Source organism: Erpetoichthys calabaricus, chromosome 8, assembly GCF_900747795.2.
Source record: "Erpetoichthys calabaricus chromosome 8, fErpCal1.3, whole genome shotgun sequence".
Taxonomy (NCBI): domain Eukaryota; kingdom Metazoa; phylum Chordata; class Cladistia; order Polypteriformes; family Polypteridae; genus Erpetoichthys; species Erpetoichthys calabaricus.
Window position 1 is genome coordinate 134,759,664 of NC_041401.2, and position 26,302 is coordinate 134,785,965.

At 39.3% G+C, this 26,302-nt stretch overlaps 2 protein-coding genes across 2 annotated transcripts in view; both read left to right on the top strand.

The window, feature by feature from the left end:
• Positions 1-26,302, top strand: part of ube2g2 (ubiquitin-conjugating enzyme E2G 2 (UBC7 homolog, yeast)) — a 148,202-nt gene that overhangs the window by 17,908 nt on the left and 103,992 nt on the right. The window lies entirely within an intron of this gene.
• LOC114656087 (zinc finger BED domain-containing protein 4-like) lies at positions 6,274-9,476 on the top strand. The gene is made up of 2 exons (XM_028807493.2): positions 6,274-6,578; positions 8,665-9,476. The coding sequence occupies exons 1-2, from the start codon at positions 6,334-6,336 to the stop codon at positions 9,176-9,178; spliced, it is 759 nt and encodes a 252-aa protein (XP_028663326.2). The 5' UTR covers positions 6,274-6,333; the 3' UTR covers positions 9,179-9,476.

The window sequence follows — 26,302 nt, forward strand, 5'->3', positions numbered from 1 at the left end:
TCAAATGTTCATTTTTCGGTTTGTAGCGTGAATTGTTGCAATGTTACTTTTCTCTTTTTTCCCTGTGCTTAAAGCTCATTAAAAAAAGTGTTTACAGTGAGTGGTTCGTAGTGTGATTTGTTGCAATGTTACTTTTCTTGGTGGTTTATTAAATTACAGATTTTTCAAATGTTCATTTTTTTCCCTGTGCTCAAAACTCATTAAAAAACAGTTTACACAGCGATTGGGTTGTAATGCTATTAGCGTGAACTCATGCAATGTTATTTTTTTTGGTTGCTTATGGTTGGCATTTAAATAAAGTTCGGATTTGTTCAAATGTTCCTTTTTTTCCCCCTATGCTTAAAACTCATTTAAAAAGAGTGTTTACAGCGATCGGGTTGTAATGCTATTAGCGTGAACTCCTACAATGTTACTTTCTTGGTTGCTTTTGGTTGGCTTTTAAATAAAGTTCGGATTTGTTCAAATGTTCCTTTTTTTCCCCTGTGCCTAAAACTCAAAAAAAAAAAAAGTTTACAGCGATCAGGTCATAAGGCTATAGTATAGCGCAAACTCTTGCAATGTTAGTTTTCTCTGTTGTTCAAGGTTTTCTCAGTGTTATTCAATGTTTTCACATTTAGTTTACTATTACGCTGTGCATTCTGTGGTTTAATTAACTATATTTGTGCTTAAAAACTTAAAAAAAAAATATATATATATATTTACATACAGTTCGTATGGTCTGGAATGGATTAATTGTATTTACATACAATCCTATGGGGGAAATTGGTCACAAACCAATTTGGTCGTGAACTGAAGCAGAGTTTTGGAACGAATTATGGTCGTGAACTGAGGTTCCACTATGTATGCTTTATTTTTTATTTATTTTCTTATACAGTGGGGCAAAAAAGTATTTAGTCAGCCACCAATTGTGCAAGTTCTTCCACTTAAAAAGATGAGAGAGGCCTGTAATTTTCATCATAGGTATACCTCAACTATGAGAGACAAAATGAGAAAAAAAAAATCCAGAAAATCACATTGTCTGATTTTCAAAGAATTTATTTGCAAATTACGGTGAAAAAAAAGTATTTGGTCAATAACAAAAGTTCAACGCAATACTTTGTTATATACCCTTTGTTGGCAATGACAGGTCAAACGTTTTCAAACACTGTTGCTGGTATTTTGGCCCATTCCTCCATGCAGATCTCCTCTAGAGCAGTGATGTTTTGGGGCTGTCGCTGGGCAACACAGACTTTCAACTCCCTCCAAAGATTTTCTATGAGGTTGAGATCTGGAGACTGGCTAGGCCACTCCAGGACCTTGAAATGGTTCTTACGAAGCCACTCCTTCGTTACCCGGGCGGTGTGTTTGGGATCATTGTCATGCTGAAAGACCCAGCCACGTTTCATCTTCAATGCCCTTGCTGATGGAAGGAGGTTTTCACTCAAAATCTGACGATACATGGCCCCATTCATTCTTTCCTTTACACCGATCAGTCGTCCTGATCCCTTTGCAGAAAAACAGCCCCAAAGCATGATGTTTCCACCCCCATGCTTTACAGTAGGTATGGCGTTCTTTGGATGCAACTCACGACGAGTAGAGTTTTTACCAAAAAGTTCTATTTTGGTTTCATCTGACCATATGACATTCTCCCAATCCTCTTCTGGATCATCCAAATGCTCTCTAGCAAACTTCAGACGGGCCTGCACATGTACTGGCTTAAGTAGGGGGACACGTCTGGCACTGCAGGATTTGAGTCCCTGGCAGCGTAGTGTGTTACTGATGGTAGCCTTTGTTACTTTGGTCCCAGCTCTCTGCAGGTCATTCACTAGGTCCCCCCGTGTGGTTCTGGGATTTTTGCTCACCGTTCTTGTGATCATTTTGACCCCACGGTGTGAGATCTTGCGTGGAGCCCCAGATCGAGGGAGATTATCAGTGGTCTTGTATGTCTTCCATTTTCTAACAATTGCTCCCACAGTTGATTTCTTCACACCAAGCTGCTTACCTATTGCAGATTCAATGCAGCCTGGTGCAGGTCTACAATTTTGTTTCTGGTGTCCTTTGACAGCTCTTTGGTCTTGTCCATAGTGGAGTTTGGAGTGTGACTGTTTGAGGTTGTGGACAGGTGTCTTTTATATTGATGAGTTCAAACAGGTGCCATTAATACAGGTAACGAGTGGAGGACAGAGGAGCCTCTTACAGAAGAAGTTACAGGTCTGTGAGAGCCAGAAATCTTGCTTGTTTGTAGGTGACCAAATACTTATTTTCCACCATAATTTGCAAATAAATTCTTTAAAAATCAGACAATGTGATTTTTCTGGATTTTTTTTCTCATTTTGTGTCTCATAGTTGAGGTATACCTATGATGAAAATTACAGGCCTCTCTCATCTTTTTAAGTGGGAGAACTTGCACAATTGGTGGCTGACTAAATACTTTTTTGCCCCACTGTATACATGTACTGTATATTGTTCACATTCACAAATGCAAATAAATACTATAGCATATGTTAGAAAAGCAATTTACTTGATGCCACACACAATATTCAATGATAGAGATTAATTCTTTTAGCTGTACAAAGTAAAGCCCTTTTCAGCTGTAAACATCCAAAGTGAGACAAGCTGCAGAAAAATTGATTAATTGGAGGGTTGGGTACAATATACTTTTAGTATTTACACAGATTTCTGCAGTGTTCTATCTATACTGGCCAAAAAAATTTAAAGGAACACTTTTTTATCAGAGTATAGCATCAAGTTAATGAAACGTCAGGGATATTGATCTGGTCAGTTATGTAGCAGAGGGGGTTGTTAATCAGTTTCAGCTGCTTTGGTGTTAAAGAAATTAACAACACGTCTACTAGAGGGGCAACAATGAGACAACCCCCAAAACAGGAATGGTTTAACGGATGGAGGCCACTGACATTTTTCCCTCCTCATCTTTTCTGACTTGTTTTTTAATCTAGTTTTGCATTTGGCTATGGTCAGTCTCACTTCTGGTAGCATGAGGCGATATCTGAACCCTACAGAGGTTGCACAGGTAGTCCAGTTTCTCCAGGATGACACATCAATACATGCAATTGCCAGAAGGTTTGCTGTTTCTCCCAGCACAGTCTCAAGGGCATGGAGACAGGCAGTTACTCTAGGAGAGCTGGACAGGGCTTTAGAAGGTCCTTAACCCATCAGCTGGACCGGTATCTGCTCTTTTGGGCATGGACGAACAGGGTGAGCACTTCCAGAGCCCTACAAAATGACCTCCAGCAGGCCACTAGTGTGAATGTCTCAGACCAAATAATCCAAAACCGACTTCATGAGGGTGGACTGAGGACCTGACGTTCTCTAGTGGGCCCTGTGCTCACTGCCCGGCACAGTGGAGCTCGATTGGCATTTGCCATAGAATACCAGAATTGGCAGGTCCACCACTGGTGCCCTGTGCTTTTCACAAATGAGAGAAGGTTCACCCTGAGCACATGTGACAGACGTGAAAGGGTCTGGAGAAGCCGTGGAGAATGTTATACTTTCTGTAACATCGTTCACCATGACCGGTTTGGTGGTGGGTCAGTGATGGTCTGGGGAAGCATATCCATGGAGGGACACACGGACCTCTACAGGCTAGACAACGGCACCTTGACTACTGTTACGTATCGGAATGAAATCCTTGGACCCATTGTCAGACCCTATGCTGGTGCAGTGAGTCCTGGGTTCCTCCTGGTGCACGACAATGCCTGGCTTCATGTGGTGAGAGTATGCAGGCAGTTCGTGGAGGATGAAGGAATTGATACCATTGACTGGCCCCCACGCTTGCCTGACCTAAATACAATGAAACACCTCTGGGACATTGTTTCGGTTCATCCGACACTGTCAGGTTGCACCTTAGACTGTCCAGGAGCTCAGTGATGCCCTGGTTCAGATCTGGGAGGAGATCCCACAGGACATCATCCGTCATCTCATTAGGAGTATGCCCCGATGTTGTCAGGCATGCATACAAGCACGTAGGGGCCATACAAACTACTGAGAATGATTTGGAGTTGCTGCAATGAAATTTCAGCAAAATGGACTAGCCTTCCGCATCATTTTTTCACTTTGATTTTCGGGGTGTCTTTGTATTCAGCCCTCTGTAGGTTGATAATCTTCATTTCCATCAAACAATGTGGCATCCTTTTGTTCCTAACACATTACCCAGTCCATATCAGTATAGATACCCAGCATGATTTTTTCTCCCATTCAGATCTGATGTGTTTTCAAAGTGTTCCTTTAATTTTTTGAGCAGTTTATATCTCGAGTGTGATTTTAATAATTGGATACTGCAAATAAATTGATTACTGATCTAAATTTTTAAACACCATTTTAAATTAGTCTTTATAAGAGCAGCCATTAGTCCTTACAGCTTCTGTCTTTTGCTGTGATTAATATCTGATTGTAGTCCAGTGGCATTAACTAGCCATTCAGTATTTTGTTGTTTTCTTATGAACTGGTCATTTAAAAACGATAAATTTCCAATAAATGGAAGATCTGCTGATGTTCCTGTCTTCATTCCTCTTTTGATGATGATTTGTTAATGGTGAACCACTTGTCGCTTCATCTACTTGTATAGAGGTAAAAAGCAGCGTTAAAGTCCGACCTAATGCTATTTTATTCTGATATTCAAGTGTTTTGCCTTTCCATTGCCATAATTAGTTGTTTTTTTGTGTTCATGTATCTGGAAGAATTTGGGTTTTACCTTCAGTCATGGGGAAGTAAACCAATTATCTGGTGAGCTTATGCCCCCTAATCAATTCTTTACCTTGTGTACAAAGCACAAATAAAGCAGTTATTCAGCATCTTGAATAGAATGCAAGCTACATCACTGGGTTTTGCACCATTACTTGATTGTCTTTGTAGTGGAGAATGGTTTCCTTGTGAAAGTCTTACTTTGTATTTTACTTTTCTGCTGTAACTATTTTTTTTTATGTTATGGAGACGACAGACTTGTCATCCTCAAAAAAACTGATAATACGGTTTTTGCTAAAACAGCAAAAACATATGGCCATCTGACACAATCAATTTAAAACCAAATATTAGAAAACTGTTATTGTGGGCCTGTGATTTAATATTTATAATAGGGATGCACCGATACCGAAACGGGTATCTGGTATCGGCCTCGATACCACATTTTCTAAAGTACTCGTACTCGTTAAAAGTCCCCCGATACCGGGGACCGATACCACGGTCTGAGAAATGTCTATGTTTGAGCGGCGTGTAAGGGGTTAATCACAGGCGCTGAGTGCCCGCCCCCAGGCCCCGGCTGCAGCTCAGAGCGGGGAGAAGGCGAGGCGAGACATGTCAGCCGTGTGGAACTATTTCAGAGTGAATAAAGACGACAAAACAAAGGCGGACTGCAAATTGTGCTCAGCGAAATTGTCCAGAGGAGGCTCAAAAGGTAGCGCATTTAACACAAGTAATTTAATCAAGCACCTAAAATCCCAACACGACAACGAGTACAAGGAGTTTACCCACGCTTCTAAACCAACACAACCCACGCTGCAGCAAACTTTTGCAAGACGAGAGAAAATGTCCAGAGACAATCCACGTGCTGTGAAAATAACACAGGCAATTATCGAATACATTGCATTGAGTGACCAGCCACTCTCGGAGGTAGAAAATGTGGGATTCCTGCGTCTCCTCCATGTTCTGGAGCCCAGATATGATGTCCCAAGCCGCCGCTACATGACTGACACGGAGCTGCCTAAACTACACGACTCCGTGAAAAAACATATCCACAGCCTACTGCAACCCTCCTCTGCGTTTAGTTTCACCACGGATATTTGGACAAGCAGTGTTAGCCCCGTGTCGCTAATTAGCCTAACCTCCCAGTGGATAGACGAGAGTTTCAAATCGCAACGAGCCATATTACATGCGAAACAATTCCGCGGCTCGCACACCAGCCAGGCTATAGCGCATGTGTTTGAGGAAATGCTCCAGACATGGGGTATACCTAAAACATCAGTACATGTTGTGCTTCGTGACAATGCCAAAAACATGATTAAAGCCATGAATGACGCAGGGCTCCCAAGTCTGCCGTGTGTCGCGCGCACGCTCCAACTGGCTGTTAACGAGGGAAGGAGCATAGCTGATGCTATAGCAGTGGGGCGGAAAATAGTTGGGCATTTTAAACATTCCGCCTTAGCCTACTCCCGCCTCGAGGACATTCAGGGACAGCTCAACCAGCCAATAAAGAGACTGCAGCAGGACGTACAGACGCGCTGGAACAGCACGTATTACATGCTCCAGTCCCTCATTGAGCAAAAGCGAGTGCTGGGGGTGTATGTGTCCGAGCATGAACTCCCAGTCCCTGACTATCTCACCGCTCACCAATGGGCTCTTATGGAGAAGACTGTTGCCATCCTCGCCCCCTTTGAGGAACTAACTAAAAAAGTGAGCAGCTACGACGCACTAGCCTCTGATGTCATCCCAGCTGTGACTGTGCTAGTGAGACTTCTAAACAGAGAAACAGACGAGGACCACGGCGTCAAGACAATGAAAGCAACCTTACTGGCAGCTGTCAAGAAGCGCTTCAGTGACGTCGAGACCAACCCACTGTACTTCATCTCCACCATACTTGACCCAAGGTAAAGTCTGTGTGCTATAGGTATTCAATGATAAACTACAGTACTAAATGTAAGATTAATTTCCATCTGAAATATTATATTATATTTTTGTAACTAAAATACACAAATACAAATGTATGCAATATATATACAGTGGAACCTCTAGATACGAGTTTAATTCGTTCCAGCACTGAGCTTGTATAGCGAATTTCTTGTATCTAGAACAAACGTCCCCATTGAAAATAATGGAAATCCAGTTAATCCGTTCCGCATCCCAAATATATTAACATAAAAATCAATTTTCCTAACAAATAACACTGATAAATTATATATACTGTAGTCTACCTTTAATAAATAACACTGGTAAATAATATAACTGATTATTAAAAGAATCAAAACAAGTGTCCAAAGTGCAGTAGAGCATTCAATAAATCTTTAAATAAATAATCCTTAAAACAGTTGTGAAGTGGAGGTTTAAAGTTGTAATAAAAAGGTTTTCTCTGTAACAGGAGAAGGGATAAAATAAAGGAGTAAGAGGGGGTTGGTCGCTTCAGTGCAAAACCAGCTACAAAGATTGGAATGTTTGGGATGATAGCGAAAGAATGTGCAAAAACTTCTTTCTCATAAAGGGTTTCAGAATGTTTTAGGGAAAGGTTAATTAATGCAAGATGTTTTTCTGTAAGTTGTTTTGATGTCTCTAAGAAGGGTTGTTTTAGGCTTAGTAGAGATAACACATAAGTTGTCCCGTGGGAAGATGTGTGCTGAAACTGATCACTTCTGTATACACTGGTTACACGTAAGCCATTTTGGTTAAGGACACTCAATTAGTATATAAGGGAAGGTTCCGCCCTCAGTTTCTTCGGAAGCTCAACCGTGGGGAACGTGCACACCGCCCGGTATTGGACCAGGCTCACGAGTTGATCCTCTGACGAGACTGACACGCGGGCTCCCTCAGTCTACTGGTCTAGGATGATGGCTCTGGGTCTTTTGATATTACTGTAAGTATAGTATAAGTCATATATATATATTACTGTAAGTCAATAGTACAATTCCTATATCTGCATGTATATTGCTATTATATTGTATGTAACTGATATTATATTTGAACAAGTAAACACAATTGAAGTATTGGACCTTTCCTCTCTGATTCCTGCCTGCTTATTTTCTCTTAAAACCTTGGAACCATTTTCCTAAACTAAAACAAAAGTACATAAGAATAACAATCCTTTAACACGAGGTTAAAACGTCAACAGGAAGCAGTCTTCAAAAAACAGATGACAATCCCCGGTGCTTCTTCTCTGTTAGCATCTCACCTGCTTCTCCCATGCGGGCTCTGCAACAGGCGAGACACTCTTAATGCAGCTGACCTTCTCTACACCGTCCTGCTTCAGCTGTTTGGCTCGCCTGTTCAGCTACACGCGAGCCTGCACTCGCTCGCTCTCTCGCACCGACTTCCTACTGCTGCGGATTCCTGCCTCCTCCTGCAACCTCCGTTCTCTCTCCTCTCCTTTCCTCTCTTTTCTTTTACTTCTTCACCCCCTTAACCGGCTCGCGCTTCTCTATATATGCGGGGAAGACATGGCAGCTGCTAGGGTTACCACTTTTAATACAAAAAAATAACGGACGCATACGTATTGATTCAAAACGGGACGCGCAATTTCATTCTCAAATACTGGACGATTCCGTATTTTAAAGGACGGGTGGCAACCCTGCCCAGCCCATCAGCCACAGGACAAATCATGGATGTGGGCAGTTTCCCACCTGTGCACTTAGGTGAGAAACGCAGACACCGCAGATCGCCCTGCGGCTCGCTACAGCTACCACGCCCCCCTTGCTAAGCCGCGAGCTATATCCACAGCCTGGCTCGTGGCTCGTTACATGAGCCAGTGCTCGTATTTAGATCTGAATTTTTCGCTCATACTTTCCTCGTCTTTTTAATTTCTCGTATACAGAGGTGATCGTATCTCGAGGTTCCACTGTAATATGAAATATATTTCCCTTATTACTACCAGAAAGCCAAATGGCTGGCATTTGTGACAGTGGTTTAGGGGAAACTAAAATCAGTCCTATTTTTCCACATATTAATACATTCATGAATTTTGTTCAGGTATAAAGATCGCTTCTTCTCCAACAACACTGCTCCGGAGGCCAAGCTGCACCTGAAGCAGGAGCTGCAGATGATGTCCAGAGCTGAGGCAGAGGGGAGTCGGGCAGAAGCTGCAGAACCTCCTGCTAAACTGTTCCTCAAGGCCCAGGCCAGCACTAGCAGCAGTCTGGACACTGTATTTGAAGAAATCGCTAAGGAGCAGCCCCAGGCAGCACAGCCGCTGGCAGCAGGTGCTGCCATTGAGCTCGACACATACCTCGGAGAGGCCCCAAGCCCTCGTGATGACAGTCCTCTGAAGTACTGGGGTGTCAACAAAATCAGGTTCCCCACTTTGGCTAAAATGGCCCAGAAATACCTCTCAGCCCCATGTAGCAGTGTGGAAAGTGAAAGGCTTTTTAGCTCAGTGTCACACATTATAGATGAAAACAGAAACAGGCTGACTGCTGATAATGCAGAAAAGCTACTTTTCTTAAAAAAAACCTGCCACTCACTTTTTCTAAATAGGCTCCATTAAGTGAGTCGTCTTAGACTTGATGTTAATACCTACCTCAGTTGCACTGATTGCCACAGTTCTATGTTAGTGGATGTTGTTAGTTTATTCAAATATTGTGCACTAAATAGCAAAGATGTTTATTAATGCCCCTTGTGTTGTCCAAAGCGGCAGAGTTTACAACAAACTGAAAAAAATACTTGAGTTGCACTGTCACTGTTTAAATTTTTTTTATAATTATTTATTCTGTAATATGTTGCATACAACATGCTTTTCATTTTAAATAAATGTTCTTAATTCCAAACTAGTCCCTTGTTTTTTTTGTTAAATTATATGACTAAAGCTGTTACCTGTAAATTTAAATCATGTTTTTATTAAGTACTCAGTATCGGCAAGTACTCGGTATCGGCGAGTACTGAAATGCAAGTACTCGTACTCGTACTCGTTTTCCAAAAAAGTGGTATCGGTGCATCCCTAATTTATAAGACTGATTATATTAAACAAGACGCTAATGATATTTGAAGAATATCTTTACAACTTTGATCAAGTTATATACTAATGATGGAATTAGTATCTGAAGTTATTTTCTGGGTATTATTGTAGTGCAATTGCTAGAACATTATGTAAAATCTTTTGTATTGACCAAAAAGTGTTGTTTGAAGAATTTTAGTGATGGTATATTTTCTTTTACATTTATATGCAATTTTTATTCCATAAAAGCATTTTATATGGTTTTACAAAGCACAATAATTTTTGTATGGATAACTATATTCTCCATTGATATCAGAATAATTAGATTTTTCTAAAAGAGAGGTACAAAAATATAGACAGGCATTCATTTATAAGGATGTGAGAGTATGTGGTTTTAAGAGGCTGACTCTGCATTTGATATTTTTTCATAATCCCTTCAGTCTTAATAGTAAAATGATGAGAATATCTCTGCAGGTGTTTATTATGCATTGCTATGTATTATATTTGATACACATTGGTGTGTAATGTATGGGATGCAAAAGTGTGTACAGCTGACGAACCCCCTAATAAGGATGAAATGTATACCCTTTCTTGTGTCGTTATGAAATTTATTTTATCTTGTAGCCCTTTTGTAGAATAAACATTTGAAATGTGGTACTTGTTTTTTTTTTTTGTTTGTTTTGTTTTTTTTTTGGTTCACCCTGTATAAAAAATCTACACATGATACGTGATCAAAGCGGTTTGAGTCTGAAACTGAAAAAGGTATTCTGTCATGCTGATTTTGTAATTGACCAAAAATGAGCTCCTAAAAATATGTGAATTGTAAGTTTCAAGAATTTTTGTTTTATAGCTTATGTTTCTTGTTTCAGAACTAAGTTAAATACTGTAGATCTGGAAGATTGCAAAATCAATTATTATGCTCTCATTGAATTTGAAACTCTAGAGATTAACACTAGAATTACCAGAGCCAATGAAAAAACTTGTAAATCCGGCCCACCTTAAATCCCTTCGCACCTCTCCGTCAGCCTCTTTTGTCTTCTAAATGTGTCGATAAGCCCAAGCAGCCTACTATACCATCCCCCCCACCGCCTTAGAATGAGCAAGAAGTTCTCCCAGTTCCTGCCTAGATTGATTTATCTGGGAGTGAGCTACCCAGAATTGTAAGGGGAAATAATTTGATGTGTGTTTTGTGTCTACAACAATTTATGTAAATACATCGTTAAAACAGAAATGTTTTTCACATTTTAGTAATAAATGACAAAATGTAGAAATGAACTGTATAACGTTTGACAGCGGATGGCCAAATATCAAATAAACACTTTCACAAAAGGTGCAAGTACAATACGACAGCTTCCGTGGTGCAGCAGTTCGATCTGCCGACTTATAAACCTGAGGTTGTGAGTTTGAAAACCATCTCCCCGGCAAATTTACCGTTTTGAGTAGTGAGCTACTCTTATTGTTAATATTATACAGTATAATAAAAACATACATTTGATTTAGTGCTGGGCGGTATACCAGTTCATACCGAAAACTGTTTTTTATTTTTGTTATGATATGGATTTTTCTTATACCGCAACACTGGTTTAAATTGCCTAAACAACATTCAGAACATGGCGCAGCGGGAAACTGTTTAAGGGGGGACCCTTTTCACTGCTACACCGCTAAACAGATACAATGGAGTACTTGCGTTAGTGGAAGTGTTGCGTGGGGGCTCTTTTTCACTGCTACACCGCTAAATAGGCATGCAACGGAGTACATGCGGTAGTACATGCACGGTGAAAATGGACAGAGAACATTATGAAACTGAAGCTGTAGCAGACGATAAAGTTTAACATGATGACATAGAAGAACTTTTGCTGAAAAAAAGGAGTCACGTACGTTGCCTGGAGATACTTTGGTTTTAAAGGGTTGGATATGGACCATTATGTGCAAATCTGTGAATACTGTTTCTGTACTACTGGATAATACTGCAAGCTAAGTTGTACTTGTTTTATTTTTTTTCAATACAGTGTAATGTACCTGGGTGCTGTGTAATAGTGTGATGACATGTTGACTTTATTCTCGTAATTTGTCATTAAAGTAGAACATCGTAAACTAAACTTCATCGTAAAATGAATATTTAATTTACTATTTTTTCTCAAACCCCATCATAAGTTATGTAGCACATTAAATGCTTTGTGCTAAGTATTCCCCTAGCCATGTTAAATCTTGTACTGAGGAGGCGCTGGCAGCGATCGCTGCATAGAAACATTCACTTCATGATATTTCTGCTCCCTGACCATTTAAAATGCTAAGATCAATACTTTATCATTTTCATGATGAAATGCATTAAAGCATGTATTAATCATGTGGGGCACGGTGGCATGGAGGTTGCACTGCTGCCTCGCAGCAAGGGGGTCTCGGGTGTACCCTGCCTTGAATTTGCATGTTTTTCTGGTGGGTTTACTCGGCGTGCTTCAGTTTCCTTTCAAAGTCATGTAGGTCGTGGGGTTTTGTTATGCTATATTGACCCTGCTAGTGTATGTTTTGCTTGTATTCACCCTGCAATGTGCTGGCGTTCAGGATTTGCTCCTGCCTCACACACAATGCTTGTTGGGTTGAGCGCAACCCTGAATGGATGGCATAATTAAACATGTATAACAAAGATTTTTTTTTAAAGTTCTGAACACTCCGTAGTCTACGTTTATAATTAGTTTTAATTTCACAAAGACATTTATCAAGGGAGCAGCACTACAACAACACTACCGTGCATGTTTAATACCTGCTTTAATGCATTTCATCCTGGAAATGATATCAAGTATATATCTTAGCATTCTAAATTTTCAGAGAGCAGGAATATCATGAAGTGAATGTATTCTGTGCGGTGATCGCTGCCGGCGCCTCCTCTTAGTGTGGAGGAAGTCAGTTTAAGAAGTGCGTAGTGATTAACAACTTGGTCAGGGAACACAACACAAAGCATTTAATGTGCTACATTAACTTATGACGGGGTTTGAGAAAATGTAGTAAATTAAACATTGATTTTAGGATGAAGTTTAGTTTACGACATTCTACTTTAATTATAAAATAAACTATGAGAATAAAGTGGAAATGTCGACTTTATTCTCTCAACATTTCCACTTTAATCTTGTACGCTTATGTCGAGATTAAAGTCAACATGTCGACTTTATTCTTGACACAAAGTTTTTTTTTTCTTCACCGTGGCCTTAATACGATTTCGTAGGGCTATACCACAAATAGCATTATAAATGCAAGTTGCAGTTTTATTATTTATGTATATAGCTTAGGTTGAAGCAAGGTCCATATTAATGCAATTTGCCTAAATGATGGCTCAGTTGGTAAAGATGTCATCACCAAGTTGCACTTGTTTTATTTTATTTTTATTTGGTGAATACTGTGTAATGCACCTGGGCTTGAAGTAATAGTATTATTTCTGAAGTTGCACTATTATTTATTTTATTGTTATTATTTATTAGTTTTTAAATATTATGCAGTTTAATGATTGTAAAGTTCTTTAAAAAGTCACTTTAACGTGTCAATGGACAGAGATTGTTAACATTAACAGAAAGTGTAGTTGGTTTACAAAAATATTTACTATTTATTCCTTTTCTAAGACATGTTCAGTGCAATACAACTTTTGACAAGCACCTCTGGATTAAATTTTAGTAAGTCTAAATGCCTCTTTGGATGGTTGAAAATATGTTGTCAAAATTTTAGTTTAAGTTGTTTGCAAAATTTGTTCAATTAAAAGGCTCTATATTTTGACTGCTACTGTCAAGCAATGCGATTCCATCTCTTCATTAGTGCCACCCCCTTGAAAACTATCACTTTATGGGGCCATGCAAACCTGTATTATTAATACTTGTGTGCACATTAAAATGTTTTTTTTTTTTGTACAATTCTCATGACAGTGGAATAGGTTATTTTTAGCCAGTCTACTGCAGTAATTGCATTGGAAAATGTGGTTAACATCCACTCATGCATGGGAAATAAATACTGTTGAATACCGTGAAACCGGTATAATTTTGAAAAATACCGTGATATAGAATTTTGGTCATACCGCCCAGCACTAATTTGATTTGTGCCTGTAAAAGCTAGTGTAAATTTATAGGACTTGTAAAAGTTAGCGTTTTTTTTTCCACTTTCATCCTCTTAGTCACGATCATGATACAACAATCCCCCGCCCCCAATCTGACGCAGTTACTTTTTATCTGAAACTGGGAATAACTGTAGATGTGAGTGGTGTTTTGAGACAATGGAAATGGAAATTCTATGATCTGGATGGATAAAAGCTGACACACAAACGCTGGTGAATCTGCCTTCTTCGTATCTCACCGTCACTTGAATTTTTTAAAATCAGTTTTATTGAGTGTTCCTGCTTATGCTGAATTAGTATGCACCTTATGGTCCATGATGTCAAAGCCGCACTGACAAAAAACAAAGACATAGGTATATATGATATTTAGAATTATTCATTTTATGAACTGTATAGTACATTTTGGAAAACATTGCGGCACGGATGCAACTGTAGAAGAAGAGTGTTCTCCTCGGCACCTTGTGCCCTGTGTATTTGGTAACTAAGTTTCATAACAGTGCTCTGCCAGTAAAAAAAGAAAGCTTGATTTATTGAACTGACAAAAATATGTTACCCAATGCCTAACTTCCTCAAAGTACATGGCTCAGGAAAGATGAAAGATCATAAGATTGCAGGGCATATGTGCAAGGCGCCTGTATGTTTTAAGGGGAACTTAGATAATGTCTAGTTCAGATATTACATCATTTACAGAATCATAAGATAGAGGGGGTATTTAAAGCTCCCCCTAGCCATTGTTCAGGGTTCAGAGGAACAGCCTGCTGCGACGGACTGTGCTCTCTGGATCTCTACTTTCTGTGACTCCTGATGTAGAATAAACAAGAACTTGTGAAAAACATCACCTGCTGTCGAGTCTGCAATTTCTTTCGCTCACGCAACATTATTCATATTTTTCATATTCATTCGCTTGCCTTTTTGCGCTTGTAATTGGTGACCGCATTTTTTTTTTTTTCTTCGATATTGCCCATGCAGCCTCCACATTTTGGTGCACAGTTCTGTTTCTTTTGTACTCCAGGACATGCAGAGAAAAGAATAGTACAGAGAAGTCAGCTCCGCACTATATGAAATCATAAGATTCAAATCTTAACAGTTCACACGCACCCAACGACCGTCCTTTCTATATTTACGACATGTGCACCTGTTGCAATGTACACACTTCTCTCTGTACCGTGTTACTATACACTGAAGGGGCTGGGGAAGCAGCGGTCTTGGAACAGAATCTTGTCAATGTTGCATCCTCTTTTGCTTTATCCATCGCCTTTTCTTGTAAGAAGTGACGACGAAGTTCCTCTGCAAGGTGAGCAAAGAACACTCTTCTTTTCTCAGTGGACCCCATGCATGCCTTGTACAGTACATGTGCGTTGATTGCCGTCAGGTCATGCTTGTTATAGTACAAGCAACCGGCCACCTGCGTGCTCCTTCTCGCACTGAATAAACTGACGCCTTCTGGTGCATGATGTCAACGCAGCAGCGGGCAAAAAATAAAGAGACAAATATGTGACATTTTGAAGAAATCATTTTATGACCTGAATAGTAACAATCAGAAAACATTGTCACACTAATGCAATATTATTTGAAAATGAACCTCGTCAAATCGGGTGTGAATTTATGCTCACGCTGTTCGTTAGAGTCGGATTAGAAAATGTGTTGGGCGACGGACAGCGTCAACATGACTGAATGACTGAGAGAATAAAACTGGAAAAAAAGCTAACTTTTACAAATACCTTAACATTTACAGCTGATCTGACGCTGTTCGTTTTCAAATAATGTTGCATTACTGCGATGATGTTATCTGATTGTTACAATTCGGGTCAAAAAATGAATAAGCGTGAGCTTATTCAGTGAGAGCAGAAGCACGCAGGTGGCGGGTTGCTGTGTGCTATAACATGCTTGACTGGACTGCGATCAACGCACATGTACTGTGCAAGGCATGCACAGGGGCCACTGAGAAAAGAAGAGTGTTCTTTGCTCACCTTGCAGAAAAACTTCGACGTCACTTCTTACAAGGAAAGGTGATGGCCAAAGCAAAAGAGGATGCAACAAACTTCAACAAGCTTCTGTTCCAATACCACCGCTTCCCCAGCCCCTTCAGTGTAATAGTAGCACAGCACAGAGAGAAGTGTGTACATTGCAATAGGTGCACATGTCGTAAATATAGAAAGGACGGTCCTTGGGTGTGAGTAAACTGTTAACATTGGAATCTGATGATTGCATATAACTCGGAACCGACCTCTCTGTACTATTCTTTTCTCTGCATGTCTTGGAGTACAAAAAACACCACCATACAGCAACATGTGAAGACAGGCAAGATTGGGGGGGAAAAAAATGTGGTCACTGATTAGAAGCGCAAGAAGGCATGTGATTGAATATGAATAATGTTGCATCCGTGCCGCAATGTTTTCCGAAATGTACTATACAGATCATAAAATGAATAATTCTAAATATCATATATACCTATGTGTTTGTTTTTTGTCAGTGCGTCTTTGACATCATGGACCATAAGGTGCATACTAATTCAGTGAAAGCAGGAACACTCAATAAAACTGAATAAAAAAATTTCAATTGACGGTGAGATACGAAGAAGGCAAATTCACAAGCGTTTGTGTGTCAGCTTTTATCCCGCCAGATCAGAGAATTTCCAGTTCCATTGTCTCAAAACACCGCTCACATCTACAGTTATTCCCAATTTCAAATAAAAACTAAGAGCGTCAGATCCCTTTGACGGTTTAAGTATATATCGTGATCGTGACTGAAAGAATAAAAGTGGAAAAAAAAAAACGCTAACTTTTATAAGTACTATAAATGTACACCGGCTGTTACAGACACAAACCAAATGTATGTGTTTATTGTATAACATTAACAATAAGAGCAGCTCACTACTGAAAACAGTAAATACAAGAGGTAGTCAGGATCGAACCGGGGGACTCTTGACTGCAAACCGCTATGCCATGAAAGCTGTTGTATCATCCTTGAATCTTTTATGAAAGTGTTTATTTGATCTTTGGACTTCAGGCTTCACACATTATGTAGTTTATGCCTACATTTTGTCATTTATTACTAAAATATGAAAAACGTTTCTGTTTTAACAATGTGTTTACATGGATTATTGTAGAAACAAAACACACATGAAATGCATGTGTTCCAAATAACGATCTATTATTTCCACTCTAAAACTCCAGCCCTTCACTCCCAGATCATCAAGGCATGAGCTGGGAGAAATTTGTGCATGTTCTGCGGTGGTGGGGGCATGGAATAGTAGGCTGCTTGCAGCTTGTCTTGATCTGCACATTTACAGGACAAAAGACACTGAGGGATAGGTGCGAAGGTATTTAAGGTGTGCCGGATTTACGAGTTTCTTTGTAGGCTTTGGCAATTCTAGTGTTAATGGAGAATTGAAAAGTGGTGATGCATGATATAGCAGACACTATAGGGACTAGTTGAGGGTCAGAGGAATCCATTCTGTATGATCAGTTAAACACAAGGTCTGTGCATGTTGGGTGCTCAGTCATGAATCCTGAAATAATAAATTCAGACTGGGGGTAATATAAGGAGTATTACTTAGCTAGTGATGAAACTGACATAGTTCCCCATGATGGAGAGTTCAAACAACCGTGCAAGCAATAAATGCTTGGTGATTGCCCAGGTCTGTACCCACAGGATCATGAAGATCATGTGCACACTTTTTTATGATATTGAAAGTATACTCCATACAGATTACATGCCTCAAAATGCCCATATAATCAGTCAGTAGTGTTGATCAGTGAATTTCGCCAAAGCGTTATTCACAGCAGATTTGCTGCTTTTGCCCTTGTTCATCGATTTATTTACTGATAATTCGTCCGGTTTAGGAGAACTTTTTCCCCATAATGCTTTGGGAGGCCACTGCGACATCTCCTGGAGCTGTAACAACCAACATTGGATGAGATCCCTGGGTATACTGTATAATGCTGATTATTTGCATTACAGAGTCTATGGGACTTAGTGGTGGAACAGATAAGTAAATAATGCAGGTTCTCAAGATTTTATTTTTATGAAACATATACTGCATAAATAACAAGTTATATCTGTTGGTTGCCAAATATGCAGGTTGATCTTTGAGTTCCATGTCAGTATAAGAGAAGGAGGCACGTGCTCTATGCATACGTAATTAGCCACATGGACATAAAAAACAAACCTTGAAGGAGCCTGACACCTAAAACGCAGGAGACTCTATGAAATAATAATGAAAGATTTATTACTATTTACAAGACATTTCTATCTTTTTGATTGAAGAAAAAGTGCAAAGCATCAGCACAGACACCAGCCACCTTCTGCTTCATGATAGCTTTACAGAGCAGCTTTTGTAACCTGTGTTAGTCTAAGCACTAACACAGGTTACAAAGACTAACACAAAAGCTGCGATGTAACACTGTCCGCACATGTGAAGGGCTATCTCATTGAGGCGCACTTTAATAATGATAAAATTGTCAGGTACAAATGAATAGCTACATTAAGCAAGATAAAACATTTTATTTATTTGACATAACATTTTTATTAATGTTTATGAAAATTAAATAATAATTAAATATGTTAACAATGTGCAGAGGTTTGTGATGTAGAGGGTCCACAGCTCACGTCAAAAAGGCCACTTTTTAAAATAAATAAATCGCCGCACTCGCGGCTTAGTGAGGGGGCATGGTGTGTGTGTGGCCGAGCGGTTCCCAGGGGAATTCGTGATGCGGGTGGTCCTCGCTTAAGTGCACAAGTGAGGAGTTGTCCGCATCTGTTATTGTTCCCGGGAGCTTCTGATTGCCACAGCTGATCCATGTTCCCATAATAAATAGAAGCACGAGGCGGCTAGAGAGAGTAAAAATGAAAGAGAAAAAAAGAAAAGACAAACGGAGGTTGCAGGAGAAGAAGGCAGGGAGAGGATAGCTGGTGCAAGAGAGCGAGTGTGCGCAGGCTCGCGTGCAGCTGGACAGTGAGCCCCCGTGGGGTGTTTGGCCGGCACCCCGGGAGCAGCTGGTAGTGGTCACTCCCGCTGAACATTTTGAAGAGCGGGAGTGACCGGAAGGAGGGTGGCTTGCCGCATAAGGCTGAGAAGGCAGTGGGAGTCAGGACTTGGGACGTGAAAGCCCCAGCGTGAGCACTCTAGTCACTGGAGAGCCCAAGTCGCGGTTTGATGGAGCCTACCAAGGCCAGGGAATGGTGAGGTGAACAAACCAGCAGGAGAAGGCAGAGAGAAGGTCAGCTGCAGGTAGGGAGGCTCCCCTGGTGCATAGCCTGGACGGGAGAAGCAGGGGAGTCACCAGTAGAAGAAAGGCACCGGGTTGTTTTTTGAAAAAGACTGCTTCCAGCCATTGTTTTCACCTCATTGTTTTTAAAAGATTTTTTGTATCTATACATATTAATAAAAGGCAAAGCCCTCACTGACTCACTCACTGACTGACTGACTGACTCATCACTAATTCTCAACTTCCCTTGTAGGTGGAAGGCTGAAATTTGGCAGGCTCATTCCTTACAGCTTACTTACAAAAGTTAGGCAGGTTTCATTTCGAAATTCTACGCGTAATGGTCATAACTGGAACATGTTTTTTGTCTATATACTCTAATGGAGGAGGCGGAGTCACGTATCGCGTCATCACGCCTCCTACGTAATCACGTGAACTAAAAACAAGGAAGAGATTTACAGCACGAGTCAAACGCGGGAACGAAGGTAAATGACGTTAATTTTTGAGTGTCTTTTAATACTGTGTAAGCATACATATTAACACGTGCAATTAAACGTGTGCATTTACGGGGTGATTTCTCAGGCTTAAAAGCTCGCCTTTTACTAAAAAGGTAAATGCAAAACTATTTTCAATCATTCTATGATCTGCTTCTCACAACTGAAGGCACCGTGGCTGATGTTATGTCACTTGCTGTCCAACCATAAGCGTTACCTGGTAGGTAACCAGCCACTCACTATACTCCCTTACGGGAATCGAACCTCTGAGGTTTTCTTTTGTTCTTAATTAAAATTTAAAAGCAATACTTCACCGCTGCTAAGCCCCTCTAGCGCTGACGTCCGAGGTTCGATTACCGTAAGCAAGTGCAGTGAGTGTGTAATTACATTCATGGCATTCGTAGTCTGATTCACAATCTGATTGTATGGGTGGTTACCTACCAGGTAACGCTTATAGTTGGCCACCAAGTCAGGTTGAAGTGATCACTCGAGTAAAGGCAGCTTCACAAAAAAACAGATCCTTAACAAACTGTTATTAGTATATTTTCCCTCAATTTAAAAAGGTTTTATTTTCTTCTTAATAAAAATTTAAAAGCGGTACTTCGCCGGTGCGAAGCGCATGGATTTGACCGACTGACACATACAGACATATTCATGAGTGCAGGTACTTCGGAAAGAAAGCACAGTGTAAACCTAAAGTTTAAATTAAGTTCATAGACCTACAAAAGGTTGCCATTCATTTGAGGCAAGATTGCTTTTCTTCTGTACAACTATACGTTGCATTCTCAAGAGTGTGCTTGCATGGCTTCGGATATCTATAATAATAAAAGGCAAAGTCCTCACTGACTGACTGACTGACTGACTGACTGACTGACTGACTGACTCACTGACTGACTGACTCATCACTAATTCTCCAACTTCCCGTGTAGGTGGAAGGCTGAAATTTGGCAGGCCCATTCCTTACAGCTTACTTACAAAAGTTAGGCAGGTTTCATTTCGAAATTCAAAGCGTAATGGTCATAACTGGAACATATTTTTTGTCCATACACTGTAATGGAGGAGGCGGAGTCACGTATCGCGTCATCACGCCTCCTACGTAATCACGTGAACTAAAAACAAGGAAGAGATTTACAGCACGAGACACACGCGGGAACGAAGGTAAATGACGTTAATTTTTGACTGTCTTTTAATACTGTGTAAGCATACATATTAACACATGTGCAATTAAACGTGTGCATTTACGGGGTGATTTCTCAGGCTTAAAAGCTCGCCTTTTACTAAAAAGGTAAATGCAAAACTATTTTTCAATCAGTTTATTGAAACGCTCCCGTTAAGGATTGCAATAACATATTCGCGAGATAAAAGAACGAAGTAGGGGGAAATGGAGGAAGAGCCGGAAACAGTGAAGAGCAAAAAATTAATTAAACAATTGAGAACGGAGCGAGTGAAGCATACAAGCATGTTCATAAGGGAAACAAAGCACGGTGTAAAACGTAACTTTAAATTAAGTTTGTAGAAACGCTCCCGCTGCGGATTGCAATAACATATTCGCGAGATAAAAGTTTAATGAGAACACACGAGGTATAAACGAACCACACGCCGTGGCGCAACGTTAGGGGCAACAGTTTCAACCATTCTATGATCTGCTTCTCGCAACTGAAAGACGGCACATGGCGGATGTTAGCCGACTTGCTGACCGCAACATTAGGGGCTTCAACTATGGCGCTCACGCCACCTCTCAGTGCCAACACTTTGCAGACTCTACTTAAAAGACACGCCCTCCTCACTGGACAGTTAAAAAGACCAATCAAACTAACGATGACATCAAGTATTACCCAATAAAAAGTAGGAAAGGAGGCATCTTCATAAAATGCGTGTGGGATGATTTGCATGACACGCTGCTTTAAAAAAAAAATGATAAAAAAAATACGGGATAAATCCCGTCCATTATTGATTCAAAACGGGACTCGCAATTTCATTCTCAAACGCGGCACGATTCCGTATTTTAAAGGACGGGTGGCAACCCTACAGTGCCAGGTAAGCACCCATACAATCAGATTGTGATTCAGACTAGGAATGCAATGAATGTAATTTCCCCCGATCTACATACAAGGCGAAAAGTCTTGCAACATTCAAAGATGAGTACTTATTAAGTACACCATGGCACATAAAAGAGCTTATGAAGCCTTGAACCGAAAAAAGCAAGATCTCAGAGATCGTAAAAAAAAAAAAAGGAGGTAATGTCGTTTTACTCGCTGTACATTTTACTCAAACATTACCAGTTATTCCACGAGGGAGACCAGCAGATGAACTCAACGCGTGTTTAAAATTCATGCTTCTCCCACGCTCGGTTATATGTCGCGTGTTCTCGGGTAGGTACACCAAAAAATGTATACATTTAAGCATGTAATGGGCAAAGAAAAAATGAGGTATACCCGAAGGCACTGCAGTAGTACTCAATGTAACTTTACTTCTTAAATGTTAATGTTTTACTGTTTAATAATTTATACGCTTCTTAATGCACGATAACATGGAGTGAATACACCATACGCATCTGCCCACGGCCGCCCTGGTGTGCGCAGATAGGAGTTGATTCTAAAATAAAATAAACATAAAAAGAGTAATACAATCATCACCCATAAAGCGGATAGCAGACGTGACGTATTATATGTGTACCAGATTTCAAGTCAATAGGTGAAACGGTTTGCAAGCTACAGCTGATTTAAAATCCTGGACAGACCAACGAAAAGCCACGGTAGCAAATTATAGAAGAAGATTTTACTGTTTAATAATTTATATTTATATGAAATGTGCTTCTTATATATTACTTCATATTCTCATATGATAATGATGTTAATGTTGTTTATATTGATTTCTATGTTATTGTAAGTGCATCTATGTGTGTGTATCTATGTATGTATGTATGTATGTGTATATATATATATATATATATATATATATATATATATATTTATAAAAAAATCTATATATAAAAAATATATGTGTATATGTATATATAATATATCTCTATATGTGTGTGTATATGTATATATATATATGACAGCAACACTCATAACAATGACAACACAATTACATTGACAATCATGTTACGTTCTTTTTAAAATGTTTCCTTTACTTTTTCATAACCTCTTTAACACACTACTTCTCCGCTGTGAAGCGCGGGTATTTTGCTAGTAGATATATATATGTATGTATGTCTATATATAAATATGTAAGCTTAAGTTCTGCATTACTTCACTTTAAGAAAGGAAGATGTAATGATACTTGATTTAAACAATTCCATGTCTTCCTGGGTTTGCTTAGCTTATTGTCAATATCTTTACATGTTTTTTTAAGACTTATTGACTGAAACGGGCTTTCACGAAAAAAGTTAGGGCTTTGCTACAGGATACACCCTCCACAAGTTAAGCAAGTAAAAATAAAATATGTATTTCTGTTTTATTTAAACCTTTTAAGTTCGTATACATAGCCCCCATTTGGCTGTTTAATTTTTTTTTTTCTTTCTTCAGTAGTATTTAATCTCCTTAAAGAAAAAGAACATATCCATTTTACTTTTTTTGTATCTCTTTAGTAATATTTTAGTGTAAAAGGATAACCAGTATTTAAACCTTTTATGTTACTTTATACATTTATTTTACACAATGTTGAAAAATTAATAAGAAAGCTACATATTTTGGCAGCTGCTGCTTTAATTTTCAATGTAATGAAAAAAGCTCTCCAAGAGAAAAACCTCAATGAAGAAGAAACAGTTTGCACTATCTAAAAAGGAGAAACCCTCATTTATAAAAGTTTGCTGCAGATGACTTAACTGAAAATAAATGAATAGTTCCTATGTGTATTATATCTATTTTACTTATGCCTTTATTCCAGCAACTTACAACATCTGAGGTACAATTTGTTACATTACTTTTGTTTTTTGCTGCACAGGCAGGTGAAGTGACTTCCTCAGGGTCACACAGTGGTGTCAGTACCAGGATTTGAACTGACAAGCTCCGGGTTTACTGAAATATTACTGAAGAAAGAAAAAAAACGAAAACAGGCAAATAAGGCTATGCATACAGATATCCATCCATCCATTATCCAACCCGCTATATCCTAAATACAGGAGCCAATAAGTAGATATGTATATATACAGTATATATATATATATCTATACTAATAAAAGGCAAAGCCCTCACTGACTCACTGACTGACTGACTCACTCATCACTAATTCTCCAACTTCCCGTGTAGGTAGAAGTCTGACATTTGGCAGGCTCATTCCTTACAGCTTACTTACAAAAGTTAGGCAGGTTTCATTTCGAAATTCTACGTGTAATGGTCATAACTGGAACCTGTTTGACTGACTCACTCATCACTAATTCTCCAACTTCCTGTGTAGGTAGAAGTCTGAAATTTGGCAGGCTCATTCCTTACAGCTTACTTACAAAAGTTATGCAGGTTTCATTTCGATATTCTACGTGTAATGGTCATAACTGGAACCTGTTTTTTTGTCCATATACTCTAATGGAGGAGGCGGAGTCCACGTATCGCGGTCATCACGTATTACGCCTCCTACGTAATCACGTGAACTGAAAACGAGGAAGAGATTTACAGCACAAGTCAAACGCGGGAACGAAGGTAAATGACGTTAATTGTTGAGTGTCTTTTAATACTGTGTAAGCATACATATTAACACATGTGCAATTAAACGTGTGCATTTACGGGTGTGATTTCTCAGGCTTAAAAGCTCGCCTTGTATTAAAAAGGTAAATGCAAACTCTTTTCATTCTGAAGGGGCACAAACCACGTTAGATTTCAGCCGTTAAACGCGCAAAAATATCAGTACACCAGATAAATAAGCGCAACATATTATCAGTTGTATTGTATGCTTACAATACATATAGAAATGTGTTAATCGTTAACTAATATTATGGATGGTGTTTTTCGACTTGCGCCTTGATTTAAACGATTGCATGTCTTGGTGGGTTTGCGTAGCTTATTGTCAATATCTTTACACCTCTTTTTAAGACTTAATTTAAAAAGGTTTTCTTTTCTTCTTAATTAAAATTTTAAAAGCAATACTTCACCGCTGCGAAGCCCCTCTAGCGCTGACGTCCGACGTTCGATTACCGTAAGCGAGTGCAGTGAGTGTGTACGCCTGATGAGCCAAGAATAAGGGGGAAACAGGTGTCGCGTACTCTTTGCATTATTTGACAGTAAACTATTTTCATCCATTCTATGATCTGCTTCTCACAACTGAAGGCACCGTGGCTGATGTTACCTGACTTGCTGGCCAACCATAAGTGTTACCTGGTAGGTAACCACCCACTCACTTCACTCCAATACGGGAATCGAACCTCGGACGTCAGCGCTAGAGGCGAAGCCCCTAAAATTGCGCCACGGCGTGTGGTTCGTTTATTTGACAGCATGTAGATCGGGGTAATTACATTCACGGCATTCGTAGTCTGATTCACAATCTGATTGTATGGGTGATTCCAGGTAATGCTTATGGTTAGCCAGCAAGTCAGCTCGAAGTGATCACTCAAGTGAAGGCAGCTTCACAAAAAAACAAATCCTTAACAAACTGTTATTGGTATATTTTCCCTCAATTTTAAAAGGTTTTCTTTCTTCTTAATAAAAATTTAAAAGCAGTACTCTTCGCCGGTGCGAAGCGCAGGGATTTGAACAACTGACGCATACAGACATATCATGAGTGCAGGTACTTCAGAAAGAAAGCACCGTGTAAACCTAAACTTTAAATTAAGTTAATATACCTACAAAAGGTTGCCATTGATTTGAGGCAAGATTGCTTTTCTCATGTACAATTATACGTTGCATTCTTAACAGTAAGCTTGCACAGCTTGGTCATATTACAACCTGAGTGCTGAACTGACAACGTCGTATACAAACAGAACTATATCAATTGTAATAAACAAACAAAAAAAAAAAGCGAAGAACCCTTGGATTTAATAAAAAGGCTCCTTCCTTGGTGAAGCAAGTTCAGTTGGACAACATATACATTTGCTGTTCCTCTCCATGGACAGGATGACTCCCAAGAGAAAACGTCAATGAAGAACAAACAGTTTGCACTATCTAAAAATCAGAAACCCTCATTTATAAAAGTTTGCTGCAGATGACTTAACTGAAAATAAATGAATAGTTCCTATGTGTATAATACATATTTATCTATTTTTCTTATTCCTTTATTCCACCAACTTACAACATCTGAGGTACAATTTGTTACATTTTGGTTTTTTGCAGCACAGGCAGGTGAAGTGACTTCCTCAGGGTCACACAGTGGTGTCAGTACCAGGATTTGAACTGCCAAGCTCCGGGTTTACGGAAATATTACTGAACAAAGAAAAAACACGAAAACGGGCAAATACGGCTATGCATACAGATGTCCATCCGTCCATTATCCAACCTGCCATATCCTAAATACAGGAGCCAATAAGTACATATGTTTATATACAGTGTATAATATATATATATATATATATATATATATATATATATATATATATATATTATATAGTATATTATATATATATAGTGTGTGGAAATGGTATGTATGTATGTATATATGTATGTCTATATATATTATATATGTAGATATGAAAATTTGGTATATGTATATATATGTTTTTGGTTGGATGTGTATATACGTATGTATATGTATGATATGTATATATATATGTAGTATGTATGATATATTGTTTTGTGTGTCCTGTGTGTGTATATTATATATTAAAAGACAGCAACACTCATAACAATGACAACACAATTACATTGACAATCATGTTACGTTATTTTTAAAATGTTTCCTTTTTTTTTTTCATAACCTCTTTAACACACTACTTCTCCGCTGCGAAGCGCGGGTA